Here is a 14,872-nt window from a genome sequence, read left to right as displayed (position 1 = left end):
ATTACGATGCTGGCCTCAGAGTGAGTTGTGAAGTATTCCCTCCTTCTCAGTTTTATTGTTGTTTCCTTGAATGTTTGATAGAATTTACCAACATAGCTATCCGAGTCTGGAGTTTTCTGGGGGGAAGGTTTTTAAGTACAATTTCAATTTCTTTGACAGATGGAAGGTTGTTCATATTATCTATTTCTTCTTGAGTGAGTTTTGGTAATTTTGGTCTATCAGAATTTGTCCATTTCATCTAGTTTTAAAAATTTATTGGCATAAAGTTGTTCATAATACTCCCTTATCCTTTTAAAATCTGTAGGTTCTGTTTCACTGATTTTTACCCCAACCTTTATTATTTGTCTTTTTTTTTAACCTACTTTTGTGTTTAATTTCCTTTTCCTTTTCTAGATTCTAAGGTAGAAGCTGAAGTCATTGGTATGAAACCTTTTTTTTTTCCTAATAGGGTTTCATGCTGTTAATTTTCCCTTGTGTACTGCTTTAGTGGCATCCCACAAATGCTGATATGTTGTGTTTTCATTATCATGTGAGTTTACAGTTATTATCAAATTTGGAAAAATTTTGGCCATTATTTCTTCAAATAGTTTTTCTGTTGTGTCTCTCTTTCAGAGATTCTAATTATTTGTGTAGTGACCCACTTAGTTCACTGATACTTGTTTCTGTTTAAAAAAATTTTTTTTTGTTTCATGTTCAGTAATTTCTGTTGCAGTGCCTTCAAGTTCACTGATCTTTTTGTATGTATTATCTGATCCCTTCCACTGTATTTAATCCCTTCCACTGTATTTGTTTGTCTCTAACACAGTAGTTTTCATCTTTAGAAATTCATTTTGGATCTTTTTATATCTTCCTTGTCTCTCTACTTGCCTATTTGAATATAGGTAACACAGTTCTAATAACTTCTAATATTCTTCTCTGGTCACTGTACCATTTGTGTCAATTCTAGATAACGTTTTGACTGGTTCCTTATTCTCATTGTGAGTTGTTTCTTTCCTGCTTCTTTGCATACCTGGTAATCTTGGATTAGGTGTCAGACATTGTCAGTTTTACCTTGCTTGAGTGCCAGATAGTTTCCTTTTCCTAGAAATCGTCTTGAGTTTGTTCAGGGATACAGTTAAGTTACTTGGAAACTATTGGACCTTTTCCTGTGTTGATTTTATGATTTATTAGGGGAATCTGGTGCCTTGCACTCAGTGCTAGGGCTAATTATCCCCTCCTGTGTTCTCTGGTCTAATTCCCCATGAAGTATGAATTTTTCTAGTCTGGTTCAGGGGAAGAGGCATTATTACCAGTAGGCTCTTTGTGAGCCCAAGACAGTCCTTTTGTGCTATTTTCTCCCAGTATCAGGTAGTTTCCTCACATATGTGTGCTACTCAGTACTCTGCTGGATGCTCAAGGGAACCCTTTGCAGATATCTAGTTCCTCTTTCTGTGCAGGTCTCCTCTCTGGCGCCTTGGTCTGGGAACCCTGGCTGCCTTGGACTTTCTGGACTGCGTTATTTTCTTCTCCCTGTGCTTCTGCCGGGAAACTTTCTTGAGGCAGTAAACTGGGGCAGTCATGGGACTCACCTTGTTTATTTTCCTTATCTCACAGATCACCGTCCTTTGTTGCCTGATGCTCAGTATCTTGAAAACCATCATTTCATGTACATGTCCATTGGTTTTGGCTGTTTTAGGTTACAGAGTAAACTCAGTCACTGGTTACTCCATCTGGGTCCAAAACACAAGTCTTTCTAAGTCAGTTTCTGTTTATTTAGGGTTTTTTCTATTTATTATACATTCTTAAAATATCTTCCCTATGCTGCCTTAAGTCTTTAGTCTCATTGTCTTTTTCTTTACTGGTTTCAAAAACATATATATATTTTCATCTTTTCTAACAATTGCCCTTGAATTTTAACTTGCACCCTGATTATTTGTATTTTTCTAATGACATTTAGAATTAATCACTACTGTATCTTCCCTCTGAACAAGATGTGAAGCACATTTCTATTGTTCCATTGCCTAACCTCATCATGAACTTGTTGTTCAAGGTATTAGTTTCTTTGTTCCCTATTGCCCCTTGTATGTCTCATTCTGTTCTTCTAGGTCTTAAAAAAATTTTTTTTTAATGTTTATTTATTTTTGAGAGAGAGAAGGCACACAAGCTGGAGAGACTCAGAGAGAGAGGGGAAGACGCAGAGAGAGAGAGGGAGACACAGACTCTGAAGCAGGCTCTAGGCTCCCAAGCCGTTAGCACAGAGCTTGACACAGGGCTCAAACTCACGAACTGTGAGATCGTGACCTGAGCCAAAGTTGGACACCTAACTGGCTGAGCCACCCAAGTGCCCCCATGTTCTTCTAGTTTTCAAAAATTGCAGTTATTCCCAGAAGTATTCTGGTAGTTTTTAAAAAGTTGGTCACCATACGCTTTACCTCCCTTCACCCAGGTGACCTTGCTTCCTAAGTCAAAGTGAAAGTAAAGATCCTTATGTAGGAGATCTCTACCTCTCAGCTCATTTAGTCACTGGGCTTTTCTCTGTTTTTCTAGCCTCAGACAATCCTGGGTAGGATTTTCCTTTGACCTGTGTTTTGTATTATGTCTTCTTTCAACTCTTGAACTCTTTTCTTTCTTGGTGTTCCCATTTTAATTTTACCATGTGTTACACTCCTGGTTCCTTTCTCAGTTGCCGGGAAGTCCTTGTCTCTATTTCCTTGATTCTTCATTATCATAGCCCCTTCTAGCAGACACTCCACCTCTCTTCTTCCTATCATGACGTAGCCTTTTGAAGAAATGTTTATATTCGTTGGTTTTTCTTGTTGGCCTTCTGTTCACTTCTTAATACGTTGCATTCTGGGCTCTGCTTTCTATCACTCCACTAAAGGTAATTTCTTATGTGGGCCAGTAGACTGGTCCAGAAAGGACAGTGTGTGAGTTGGCTATTTCTGTATAACAAACCACTCTAAATTTAGTGGCTTAAAACTTTCTTATTTCTTCAAAATCTACAGGTTGGCTGAGAGGCCAGTCTTGTCTGGACTTACTCATGTGTCTCAGCGAGCAGTCAGGTTGGCTGAAGACTGGCTGATCTAGCACGGCCCCGCCTGGGGAGACACAGCCCCGCTCCTTAGGGTTTCTCACCATCTATCAGGGGCTATACCATGCATCTTTCCCTGACAGTAGGAAGGTCCCATAAAAAGAAGTGGAGCATGTAAGGCCTGTTGAGGGTTGGACTTGAAACCAGCATGATGTTACTTTTTACCACATTCACACAAGGCCAGTGTGCTTTAAAGGGATGGGAATTTGTTTCATATTCTTCTTCACCTAGCTTTTTAAATGTTGATATTTCCAGGAATTCTTCTTATCCTTTCCATTTGTGCCTCACAGACCTCCTCTCTTTTTACAGGATGAACTGTGTCCTATATATCAGTGAAATCTGAATCAGCAATAAGCAAACTGCGTCAGGCTACCCTCTGGCCTGCATTTGTTCGGCCTACAAATTAAAAATAGGTTTCTTTTTTCGATGTTTTTTAAGGGTTTAAACAGTCATCATCACCGTCAACAACAACAACAAAACAGAGGAGCACGCAGCAGAGGCTGTATATTATCCGGCCCTTTACGGAAAAAATTGTCCCTCCACCCCTCTCCTGATAGAAGTCAGTATTTCATTACTGAGTTTTCTTGGGCTTTAAACTTAAAACCTCCCATGTACAGGATATTTGTTTCCTGATTGTTTGGGGGTATCTTAAACTCACTAGGTACAAAATTGAGCTTATTATCTCTACTTTAAAACTTATTCCTCATTGTGATTCCTTATTTCACCTACACTTTACATAGCCTGGCCTGTGCCAGAAACTTGACAGTGTGGCCAGATTCCTGTCCTGTTGTTTTTACCTTCTTAGTAACTCTAAAATCGGTTCCTTGATTTCTTCTTCCCTTTAGTTAATTTGGGCCTTCTGTTCTCTCCCTTATTTCTGCCTTGTGTGATCTAGTCATCTTCTCTGACTTGTAAATTTTATTTGATGTATTGGGACTGAAAAGTGGCTGTTAACTTGTAGAGTACCATTTTGCTTCGGCTCTGTGCGGGAGGCTAAAGCCAGAATGTAGGGGAATAAGGAGCAAGCAGCAGCCTTAAGTTCAAACTCTTTTAAGAGAGGAGAGGACTAGGAATTTACCCAAGGGATACAGGAGTACTGATGCATAGGGGCACTTGTACCCCAATGTTTATAGCAGCACTCTCAACAATAGCCAAATTATGGAAAGAGCCTAAATGTCCATCAACTGATGAATGGATAAAAAAATTGTGGTTTATATACACAATGGAGTACTACGTGGCAATGAGAAAGAATGAAATATGGCCCTTTGTAGCAACATGGATGGAAGTGGAGAGTGTGATGCTAAGTGAAATAAGCCATACAGAGAAAGACAGATACCATATGGTTTCACTCCTATGTGGATCCTGAGAAACTTAACAGAAACCCATGGGGGAGGGGAAGGAAAAAAAGAGGTTAGAGTGGAAGAGAGCCAAAGCATAAGAGACTGTTAAAAACTGAGAACAAGCTGAGGGTTGATGGGGGGTGGGAGGGAGGGGAGGGTGGGTGATGGGTATTGAGGAGGGCACCTTTTGGGATGAGCACTGGGTGTTGTATGGAAACCAGTTTGACAATAAACTTCATATATTGGAAAAAAAAGAATAAAATTAATTAATTAATTAATTAATTAAAAATTTTAAAAAAAGAGGAGAGGAATGGAGTTTGGGCATTTGGGTATTTTTACAAAATACATTCTTACTACAGTCCCCTGAGTAGTTTGAAATATTGTATCTGGACAGTGAGCTGTGAGAAAATTAAAAAGCTCTCAGTGCAAAGATGTGTTTACAGAAGGTTAAAAACTCCAAAAAGAAAATCTTAATACAAAGGGTTTTTTTTTGCATATTTCTGATAATTCATAGGAATGAGGTGTTTTAAGTTTTTTAAACTTATATTTTCAGTGGATTTTCCATGTAAGATATTGAATATACTACAATTATAGACATCATCATGTTGGGGGAAATTAGGAAGGTGTTTAAAACTGTATACCTGCAAATTTTAGTAAAACTTGCAAGAATGAGTGCTTCAAGTAGTTAATGCATTCATTCTGTAAACCTTTTTTTGTTGAATTTGTAAGTATTAGGTGTTACGCTAGGTATTACTGTTTCTCCCATAATTATTTGTTTCCTTAAACTGAAAACAAGTGAGAGACTGAAGATGGAATCATTTTTTTTAATGAAAAAATACCTTAAAATAAAAAAGAAAAAATACCTTAAAGACAAGTTATTTTAATTGTGAAAATCTTTTAATACTTGAAAATGGAAAGTCAGCCATTTGTTTAATAATTACTCATTGAGTACTCCGTAAGTAAGAATCGTGTGAGGTGCTATAGGATATATAAAGAAACTTAAGCGAACGAGTGTCTATTGTCAAGTTGCTCACAGTTTAGCAGAGAGTCTAATTTCCTTTAAGGCATTTCAGATTCATTAGCTATTTTTTTTTCATTTTTCTTTTTTTTAACTTTTTTTTCTCATCTGTTTTCAAATAGGTGTGTTAAAATCTTATATATTTGCCAACTTCTCAGTGCAAATTGATCAGTTTGGGCTTTATATATTAATTTCTTTCTCTTAGTATACTTTTTTAAAAAAATTTTTTAGTGTTTATTTTTGAGAGAGAGAGAGAGAGAGAGAGAGAGAGAGAGAGAGCACGAGCAGGGGAGGAGCAGAGAGAGAGGGAAAATAGAACCCCAGCCAGGCAGGCTCCAGGCTCCTAGCTGTCAGCACAGAGCCGGACACGGGGCTCAAACTCCTGAACTGTGGATAATGACCTGAGCTGAAGTTGGAGGCTTAACCACCTGAGCTACCCAGGTGCCCCTCTCTTAGTATACTTTTAAAATATACTTATTTTATAATTGCTTTCAGAAGATAGCTGCATTATTTGCTTTTTCGTGGTATGGTAAATTCTATTAACATAGTTGAATTCTTTCATAACTCATTTTCCTTATGTGCATTGGAGTTTTTTTATTTGTTTGTTTTTGAGGAGGCGGGGGCACAAGTGAGCAAGGGGCAGAGAGAGGAGGAGAATCCCAGGAGGGGCAGGGAGAGAGAGAAAGAGAAGCAGGGCTCACCCAATGCAGGACTCGAATTCATGAACCATGAGATCATGACCTAAGCTGAAGTCAGATGCTTAACGACTGAGCCCCCAGGCACACTGCGTTGGAGTTTCATTTGCAAGCTCAATTTGAGTGAGAGCTTCATGAAGTGTATGTTTTTCTTTCCACTTTCATTACTTCTCCATTCCTGGAAGTTTTATTAATGCCTCCACTGGCTCATCGGTCTAGAACTTACTCTTTTTCATGCTGGAATCTCAGCTCTCCCAAGGGTATTATACATCTACTTTCCCCAATACATAGCAATTTATCCCAGTCTCAATCATACAGCTGTTTCCGCTTCCTTCTGCTAGTCTAGGAGTCCCCACCATGAGTGAGTGCTTTGAACCCCATTATGTTGGAGGAGGGAAACTTCTAGATGTCTTTATTTACTTCACTTTCAAGAAATAGAAACTTCTGCTTTTAACACAATGAGTTTCTTTGTATTTCTTATGTATTACAGTTTGTATTTTGTTTTCAAGTGTGGAAATGCCTTTTAATATTATTTCATCCTTTGTTGTTGCTGTGTGTTTCAGGGAAGGGGCAGGATTTTGCATGAAGTTAAAAGATTATCTTGACAATAGTCATTATAAAACTATGACAAGTTTTAAAAAATTATTCCATAAACCACCTAAAATCATCTTGAATTACGTGGTTGCAAGCTTACAAGTTGCACACAGTCTAGAAATACTGGAGTAAACTAAGATTCTCTAAGTTCCCACCTGCTTTGATTTTTATTCATGATAGGACAACAGTGGGAGCAGATTAGGAGACAGGGGAATGAGAAATCCAACATATACAGCATTAACAAATTATCCAGAAAGAATTCAACTTGAGAAAGCTTTGTTAGGACTTCTGCCCCATGGTGGAAGATTGAACTATAACTTCTCCACTGTGGCCAGCCGTCCTCATTGAGACCACAATGAAATGAAAGTATAATAAAATGTAGAAAACAATAAACCCAAGATGGTAGAGAAATTTGGTGATAAACGGGAGATCATAATGGACAAGATATTTCAACAAATTAGCATAACGCATTCTGGCTGGGACTGTGTGAGTAGAAGCGAGAAAGGCACACCTAGAATATACTACAAGAACACTACAAAAACCGTAACTGATCTAGTTCCAGAGAGGTTCAGAGTTCATAAACTGTAAGTACATGTCATTGAATAATGAGTAAAAAGTAGAGCTAAAATCTAGGTATAAGATTGTTAAAGGGAACATGGGCTCCACTTAAAATTCTTATGCACCAGCTCATTCTGACATTTACTAGTAGGCATAACTACATAGCACTTATTTTATTTTTAATTTTTTAATGCTTATTTATTTTCGAGAGAGAAAGAGAGAGAACAGGAGTGGGGGAGGGGCAGAGAGGAGACACAGAATCTGAAGCAGGCTCCAGGCTCTGAGCTGTCAGCACAGAGCCCGACACAGGGCTCAAACTCACAGACCATGAGATCATGACCTGAGCCAAAGTTGGACGCCCAACTGACTGAGCCACCCAGATGCCTTGAGCACTTATTTTTTAAAAATTTAATGATTTCATTGAGAAGAAAGGTGAAAATTTTCCATATGGATGTTAAAAACCCAGAATAAAGCCTCCCTTTATTCTGAAATTCGAGCAGATCCAGTTTCACAGCAAGTACCATTTTCCTGACTCTAAAGCAAAGCCTCGCGCATAGCCCACCTTTCCTCAACTTAGCCTACACAGAAAGCATCCAGTCAGAATTCCCACTCAAGAGAGAGACCTTGTGACCAATAAGTCTGCTCAGTGAGAGAGTACCTACTGTTTGGTAGAGAAAAGCCCACACTAGCTACTGAGAACTTCATTCTTAAGTACAGATAAATAAATTATGGTTGATTGGTGCAGTGGGATATCAAACAGCAGTGTATACATGTAGCCACATGGTTGAGTCTTAAGCATTGAGATCTGGAAGACTGATGCAAGAGAATATATGATACCTTTGTTAAACATACCAGTAGACAAAACTAAATAGTAGCAGATGAGAGAGGGTAGTAGATGATAGCCATGTAAAATAAGTGACTACCCCAAAAGTCAAGATAGTGGTTCACCTTTCAGGATGTGGGAATTGTAATTGAGAAAGGATATGTGAAAGGCTTTTGGAGTACTGACATTCTTCTGAGTAGAAATTATACAGATGTTCTTTATAATGAGCATAACATTTATGTTTTATATACTTTTCTGTGCACATGTTAAATTTCGCAGAAAAAAAATCATTAAAGTCAAACAGGGATCCTAGAGGAAACTGAAGTAATTCTATAAATAAACATATCTGTTTATTTTGGAGAACTCTAAGAAGATGATGTGTTCATAAAATAAGAACAGGGTACATTGAAAAAGAAAGAATTAGAGGACAGAAAGGAGGTAAAAGGTATAATTGCTTACATTAAAAACCTCAGTGAAAGGACTAAAAGAAAAAATTGATTTTTTTTTAAAAATCCCAGAATATAGAAACAGAGACTAATTTGAGAGAGAAGGGTAATATAAAATCAATCCAAGGGGTCCAATTTCCAACTAATGAGAGTTTCAGAAGAGAGGAACAAGCAAAACTGAAGAAAATAAACAATAGAAGAGAATTTTCTCAGAGCTGAAAGATACTAATCTTTAGCACAATGAATGTAGGAAAAAAATTAACCAGTATCAAAATGAAGATGTAAAGCTTGGAAAAATGAGTTGAGTGTGCGGAAGGGGGCATTGAGAGAGAACACCTTGAGCCTATAAAACAGCATCGCCAATGTTTCTCACTCATGATACTTGTGTTACAGGACACTGGAACAGTACCTTTGAGAACCTCTGAGGGAAAATGATTTCCAACCTTGAATTTGATATCTTTATAAAATAAAATTAAGAAGCTCATAATAAAGCTACAATCCACATAGTCTTTCTTGGGAAATCATAGAAGAATATGATTCAGTACAACAGGCGTGAACTAAGACATAGTATTGAGGAAATAATGGGTTTAGCTTAGGAAAGCAGGAAAAGAGAAGTCTGAAGGTGATAGCTTAGGAGGAAGGTCTCTAGGGTGATGAAATGCAGGAGTGACTCAGTGTAAGTGACATGACTGAGGGGATGGGAAAGAATAAAAATGGTGAGATAAAAAGATAGGAGATGAAAGGAAGGCAACTAGAAAATCTGGGGGATGAAACCTAAAAGCTATATGAGAAAGTCATGGTTAAAATAAGAGGGCAACTACAGTAAGGCATGTTTTTAAGCAGTTGATTGAAGTCTAAGACAAGACTGGGCAGCTGGTAAGATAGTAATGGTATCATTTGCTGAGTGAGTCCAGATGTTTTGACATAGCCACAAAATTGAGGTAGCAGTGTTGATGGGGATATTTTGTCATACTTGTTTGAATATAGCTGCTTTAAGATAGTTGCTTGCCAAATATAAAATGACTCCATTCTTGTTCATTAGCAAATCATGTACCTAAAAGGCATCCCTAAATCTTTCTCTGTCCTATATGTTCATTAAATATGAGGGACATTCCCTGTCTACTTAGTTTCATATTGTTTTAATATTTTATATGTTATCTTTAATGATTTCCAGTAACCATAAAATATTTAAATCTTTTAGAATTAATTTAGCATCTAAGTATAATTTATCCTCTCAGCCCATCATCATATATTACCATCATTATAAAATTCTTAAATGTAAGCGTGATGAGTATTGAAAACTATTAGAAATTCAATCGTGATTTTCTTGTGCAGTCCGAAGCTTAGAGTAAGGGATCGTTGTACCTGTCTTCTGTTCCCCTAAGTGTCTTCTCTGATGCCCAAACACTTAATGCTGGAGACTGAGGAAGCCTATGTAAGGCAGAGGGGTCCTTCTTCTAGACATTTAGATGGAAAACAAAGGAAATCATTAAGCTACCAAATCATTCTTGAGAGTATATGGCCGTTTTAATGTGAACTTGACAAATCATTTAGTGATTGAGGTCAGAAAAATGGTTATCTTTGGAAGTTGGGTATTGATTGTGAGGGCCACATGAGGCAGATTTTTGGAATGCTGGAAATGCATTGTATTTTCATCTTGGTGGTGGATTTGTGGGTGTATACATACGTGAAATTCATCATGTGCACTAATGACTAGTGGGAAAAAAGTGAGAAAAGAGCATTTGAGATGCAGGCTACTGAAGGTACAAGCAAATTACTACAGTATTAGCATACATGTTCTTGAAAGTGACTGGTGGCCTTCCCCCCATTTATTACTTTCTGTAACAAAAGATGATTTAATTACACAAGTTACATGTAGTCCAGTAATACATAAGTATGCAAAGTAAAAACTGAAAGACTACTTTCTGAGATATAATTACTCTGCACAGTTGTCTTCTCATACCTTTTCTATGTGTACAGTAATATTCTTTGAAAATACAAATTTTAGCAGTATCAAACTATATTATTCTGAAACTTGTCCTTCCCTTACTTAACAGCATATAATAGATATCCTTCAATATCTGGTACAGATTGCAGATTCATCTGATTCTGTTTAATGATTGCATGTTCTGTTACATATGTTTGTACTGTAATTTATGTAGCTACTTCTCTAGACTTTTGAAGTTATCTTATGTTTAATGAATATAGTGCTCTGATGAAGTGTTTGTTTTGTTTTGTTTTTATATCTATACTTGTGTGTTTGTGCAAGTATTTGTTACAGGATAATTCCAGAAGTAGAAAGCCTACTTAAATTTCGAAAGCTGCTATAAAACTTCCCTCCATTCCCAGCAACTTTGAACCATAACTTTATCCACATTGGGCGTTAACAATTTTTAACATGTTTGCCAGGGTGCCTGGGTGGTTCGGTTGGTAAAGTGTCCGACTCTTGATCTCGGCTCAGGTCATGATCTCACTGTTTGTGAGATCGAGCCCTGCTGTCAGCCCAGAACCTGCTTGGAATTCTCTCTCTCCCTCTCTCTCTGCCCCTTCGCCGCTCTCACTTGCTCTCAAAATAAATAAACTTAAAAAAAAAATACTTTGAAAAATGTTTGCCAATTAAATCAACAAAATGAAACCTCATTGTTTTAATTTGCTTTTCTCTGGTCACTGATGGAGTTGAACTTCCTTTTTTCCTTCCTTCCTTTTTTAATTATCAATTTGTGTTACTTTTTTTAAATTACTTGTGTGTGCTCGGTAGCAATTGTTCTTATTTAGTTATCAGGCTTCTTTGTACCGGGCATTAACCCTTACTTCTGTTCTATGTGTTGCATATATCTGTTCCTATTCTATTTCTTGTCTTACAGATTCATTTATGGTAGCTTGTACCATATATTGCTATAAATCTTTTTCTTTGTGGCTCCTTTGTTTTGCCAAAGAAGATCATTCGCTAAAGAAGGGCAGACATTTTATTATATTTTTTTCTGGTGTACTTACAGTTTTCTGTTTTACTGTTAAGTCATTAATCCACCACAAATTTATATTTATGAGCTACAGATAAAAACATTAATATGCATTTTCCCCCAAGCAGAAAACCAGTTGTTCCACAGACCACCCAGGGGTCTGTCCTTTCCCTGCGAAAGTAGAAAACCAGCGCTGGTACTCCATGAATGATTGACAGCTCGCAAAAGTGTGCTGTTTTTCTTTTCATGCAGGGAGGATATGTGTTTTTAAACAAAGCTTAAGAATGTAGGGCAGGGCTTGTCAAAAGTCAGGGATAAAAGAGTATGGTTGCCTTGGGAGTTATGATGTTGCCTTGGATAGGATTAAAAGTGTAGATGGGGCAGAATAAGAATATACATACGGCAAACATATAAATTATGCAGGGCATTATTACCAAGGAATTCTTGGACTTATTTTAATCTGCTGTCTATAGAATAGAAATCACCATTAACCACCCTATGGAAAAAATGGGCTCTTTTTTGGTTAACATCAGATTTAGGTATATCTCATATTTAATCTTCTAGCTTGTATAGTTTAAGTCCTTATCATATGAAAGATAATTGTTTTCAGTTCTGGAAAAGCTTGGTTGTGTGACAATGTATAAACTACATGGCTGAAGAAAAAGACTCCTAAATATGTGAAATACCTCATCCAGCAGGAAGAGACTTCTGGAAAATTGGGTACCCACGTAGAGGAGAGTGATGAGAGTATACTTTTGCTCAACTAAATTTGAAGTAGGCTGGAAGTAAGCCTGTCAGTATAATTTTAAATGACTGACTAGTAATAGTCATTATAATTGAGAAAGATTATTGAATTGCCTTCTGTCTTCTCTTTCCTCCACCTTCACCCTTCTCTTTTCCTTTCGTTACAGATCATACGTCAGTTGGCGGGCTGGGAGACAGTTTTTATGAATACTTACTGAAAGCATGGTTGATGTCAGATAAAACAGACCATGAGGCAAGGAAAATGTATGATGATGCTATTGAGGTAATTCTTGTCACAACAGTTACCTGCTTAACATTCTGAATATATGCTATGTTTCATAGTGACCAGTGAACACCTTACATGCGTTTTATTATATGCCCTCCCTATAGAGTTTTAGAATTTTAATATAAAAATCTTACATTGTTTTCATTTTTGGGGGCATTTTATTACTTTTTTCTTCTTCTAAATATAATTTTATTGTTGGGGCGCCTGGGTGGCTCAGTCGGTTGAGCATCCGACTTCGGTTCAGGTCATGATCTCACAGTCTGTGGGTTCGAGCCCCGCTTTGGGCTCTGTGCTGTCAGTTCAGAGCCTGGAGCTTGCTTCAGACTCTGTGTAACCCCCCCTCTGCCCCCTCCCCTGCTCAAGCTCTGTCTCTGTCTCTCAAAAATTAATGAATAAACATTAAACATTAATGAATAAACATTAAACAAATTTTTAAATATAATTTATTGTCAAGTTAACATACAGTGTATACAGTGTGCTCTTGGTTTTGGGAGTAGATTCCCATGATTCATTAAAGAAATTGTTCAAGAATTTAGTGTAACATATTTATGTATGGAAACTTAATTACATTTAGTTATTATCTACACAGACTGAAAAAACTTCTGACGTCACATATACATTTCCATAAACATTTCTTCTTTCAAATGACATTGAACCTACACATGGAAAGCCTTATGGATAAATACTAAGGGCAAAACACTTATCTAGTACTTTCCACATGCCAAGTGCTGTTGTAACCCCTTTTATGTATATGAAAGCAAATAATCTTTACTATCATTTTACACATGAGGACCTTAACAGCACAAAGAGGTTGAATAATTGCTGACAGTCACATATCTAGTATGTGATGGAGCCTGGAACTGAACAGTCTGGCTCCAGGGCCTGTGCTTTTAACCACTTGACTGTTTCATATTTATGTAACCTTTTACCACAGTGTTGTGACAGCTTAAAATTGGAACAGGTTTCAGTCTTGGAAGCACTTGTATGCGATATTACCAAGTAAAAACTGTGAGATAGAGAAGTGTGTTAACCACTTACGTTGTTTGCTTTCTGATCCACTATAACCCCATAGCCCTTTAGTGATTTTAATCAGTTTTTAAAGTTACATGTAAACATTTCTTTTAATTTGTTACTCATTTATTTTTAATGAAGTATTGTCGACACATTATGTGTCATTAATTTTCAGGTATAAAACAGTGATTTGACAAGTCGGTACATAATGCTATGCTCACCATTGACTTTTATCCCTTTTATGCTCACCATTGACTTTTATTGCTCCTTTTATCCCTGTGACTTACTCATTCCATGACTGGAAGCCTGTATCTGACTCTTCTTCACCCATTTTCCCATCCTTCTCTCCCCTTATTCCTGATATTCTTGAGTTTTGTTTTTTCTCCTTTTTTTTTTTTTTTTTGTTTTTTTTTTTGGATCAAAGCTGTTTGTGATTTTCAAAGAGACACATTTAGGCTTTGTTGATTGTGTATATATTTCATATATATTAACACTATTCAGAGTTACAGTTGTTTTGTTTTTAAAGTAAAGCAAAAATTTTATCCTTTTTATATCCTTACTTTTTAGGGAACTAATTTCCTGTAGTTGTTTAACTCAGAGGAGTTAAACTAATACTTGGCATATAGTGTTCTTTCCATTGTGGGCAGTCAATAACTGTTTCTTGAGGAGGCATTTATTGGTGCCTTACATGTAGAAAACGTGCTAGATGTCACGAGGCTCACAAAGATAAAAAACATTGTCCTTGCACTGGAAAAACTAACCTTTTCTTTTGTGCCTCAGTGTACTGTGGTTAAAAGAACAACAAAAACGTGTAAATCAAGCATTTATTGACTGTAAGCTACACTTAACAGGCCTTGTGAAGTATAACATGACGAATAAGGCATACTCCTTATAGTTCTGAAACAAACCTCACCATTATAAAGAATACACAATAGATTTTTCCAAAGCTGTTATTGAACTTGTCAGAGAACAATCTACAAACATGTGGGTTAATTCTTTTATTCCTCTTTATTGTCAGGAAAGTATATTTTCTAATCAGATGTAATACTTTTTACCTTTTCACCAAAGAGAACTGAGTTTATGAAGTTATACTTTTCCCTAGAAGTATCACTAAAGGTAGAAAATTAATTTATAGCCCCATTTAGCAAAGTCTGAGAACATAGTCCAAAGGAACAAAGCTCTTAGAAGTCTCATTTTTTTAATGTTTATTTATTTTTGAGAGAGAGACCAGACAGGGAACGAGCAGGGGAGGGGCAGAGGGAGACACACACACACAAAATCCGGAGCAGATTCCAGGCTCTGAGCTGTGAGCACAAAGCCCAACGCG

The 14,872-nt window shown here is 37.0% G+C and overlaps 1 protein-coding gene across 5 annotated transcripts in view; it reads left to right on the top strand.

Annotated features, from left to right (window-relative positions):
* Positions 1-14,872, top strand: part of MAN1A2 (mannosidase alpha class 1A member 2) — a 181,046-nt gene that overhangs the window by 124,791 nt on the left and 41,383 nt on the right. For all 5 annotated transcript variants that reach the window (XM_047083549.1, XM_047083550.1, XM_047083551.1 and 2 more), the window contains one exon: positions 12,416-12,531. In XM_047083549.1, the coding sequence (XP_046939505.1) occupies positions 12,416-12,531 (116 nt within the window). The remainder of the gene's footprint in view (positions 1-12,415; positions 12,532-14,872) is intronic.

The sequence above is a fragment of the Lynx rufus genome, unplaced genomic scaffold (genome assembly GCF_022079265.1).
Source record: "Lynx rufus isolate CCGP_SWC_20201006 ecotype Redwood Valley unplaced genomic scaffold, mLynRuf1.p SCAF_2, whole genome shotgun sequence".
In the NCBI taxonomy this organism is placed as follows: Eukaryota; Metazoa; Chordata; class Mammalia; order Carnivora; family Felidae; genus Lynx; species Lynx rufus.
The sequence above is the reverse complement of the archived record's forward strand: the minus strand, read 5'-3'. Positions and strand labels throughout refer to the sequence as shown.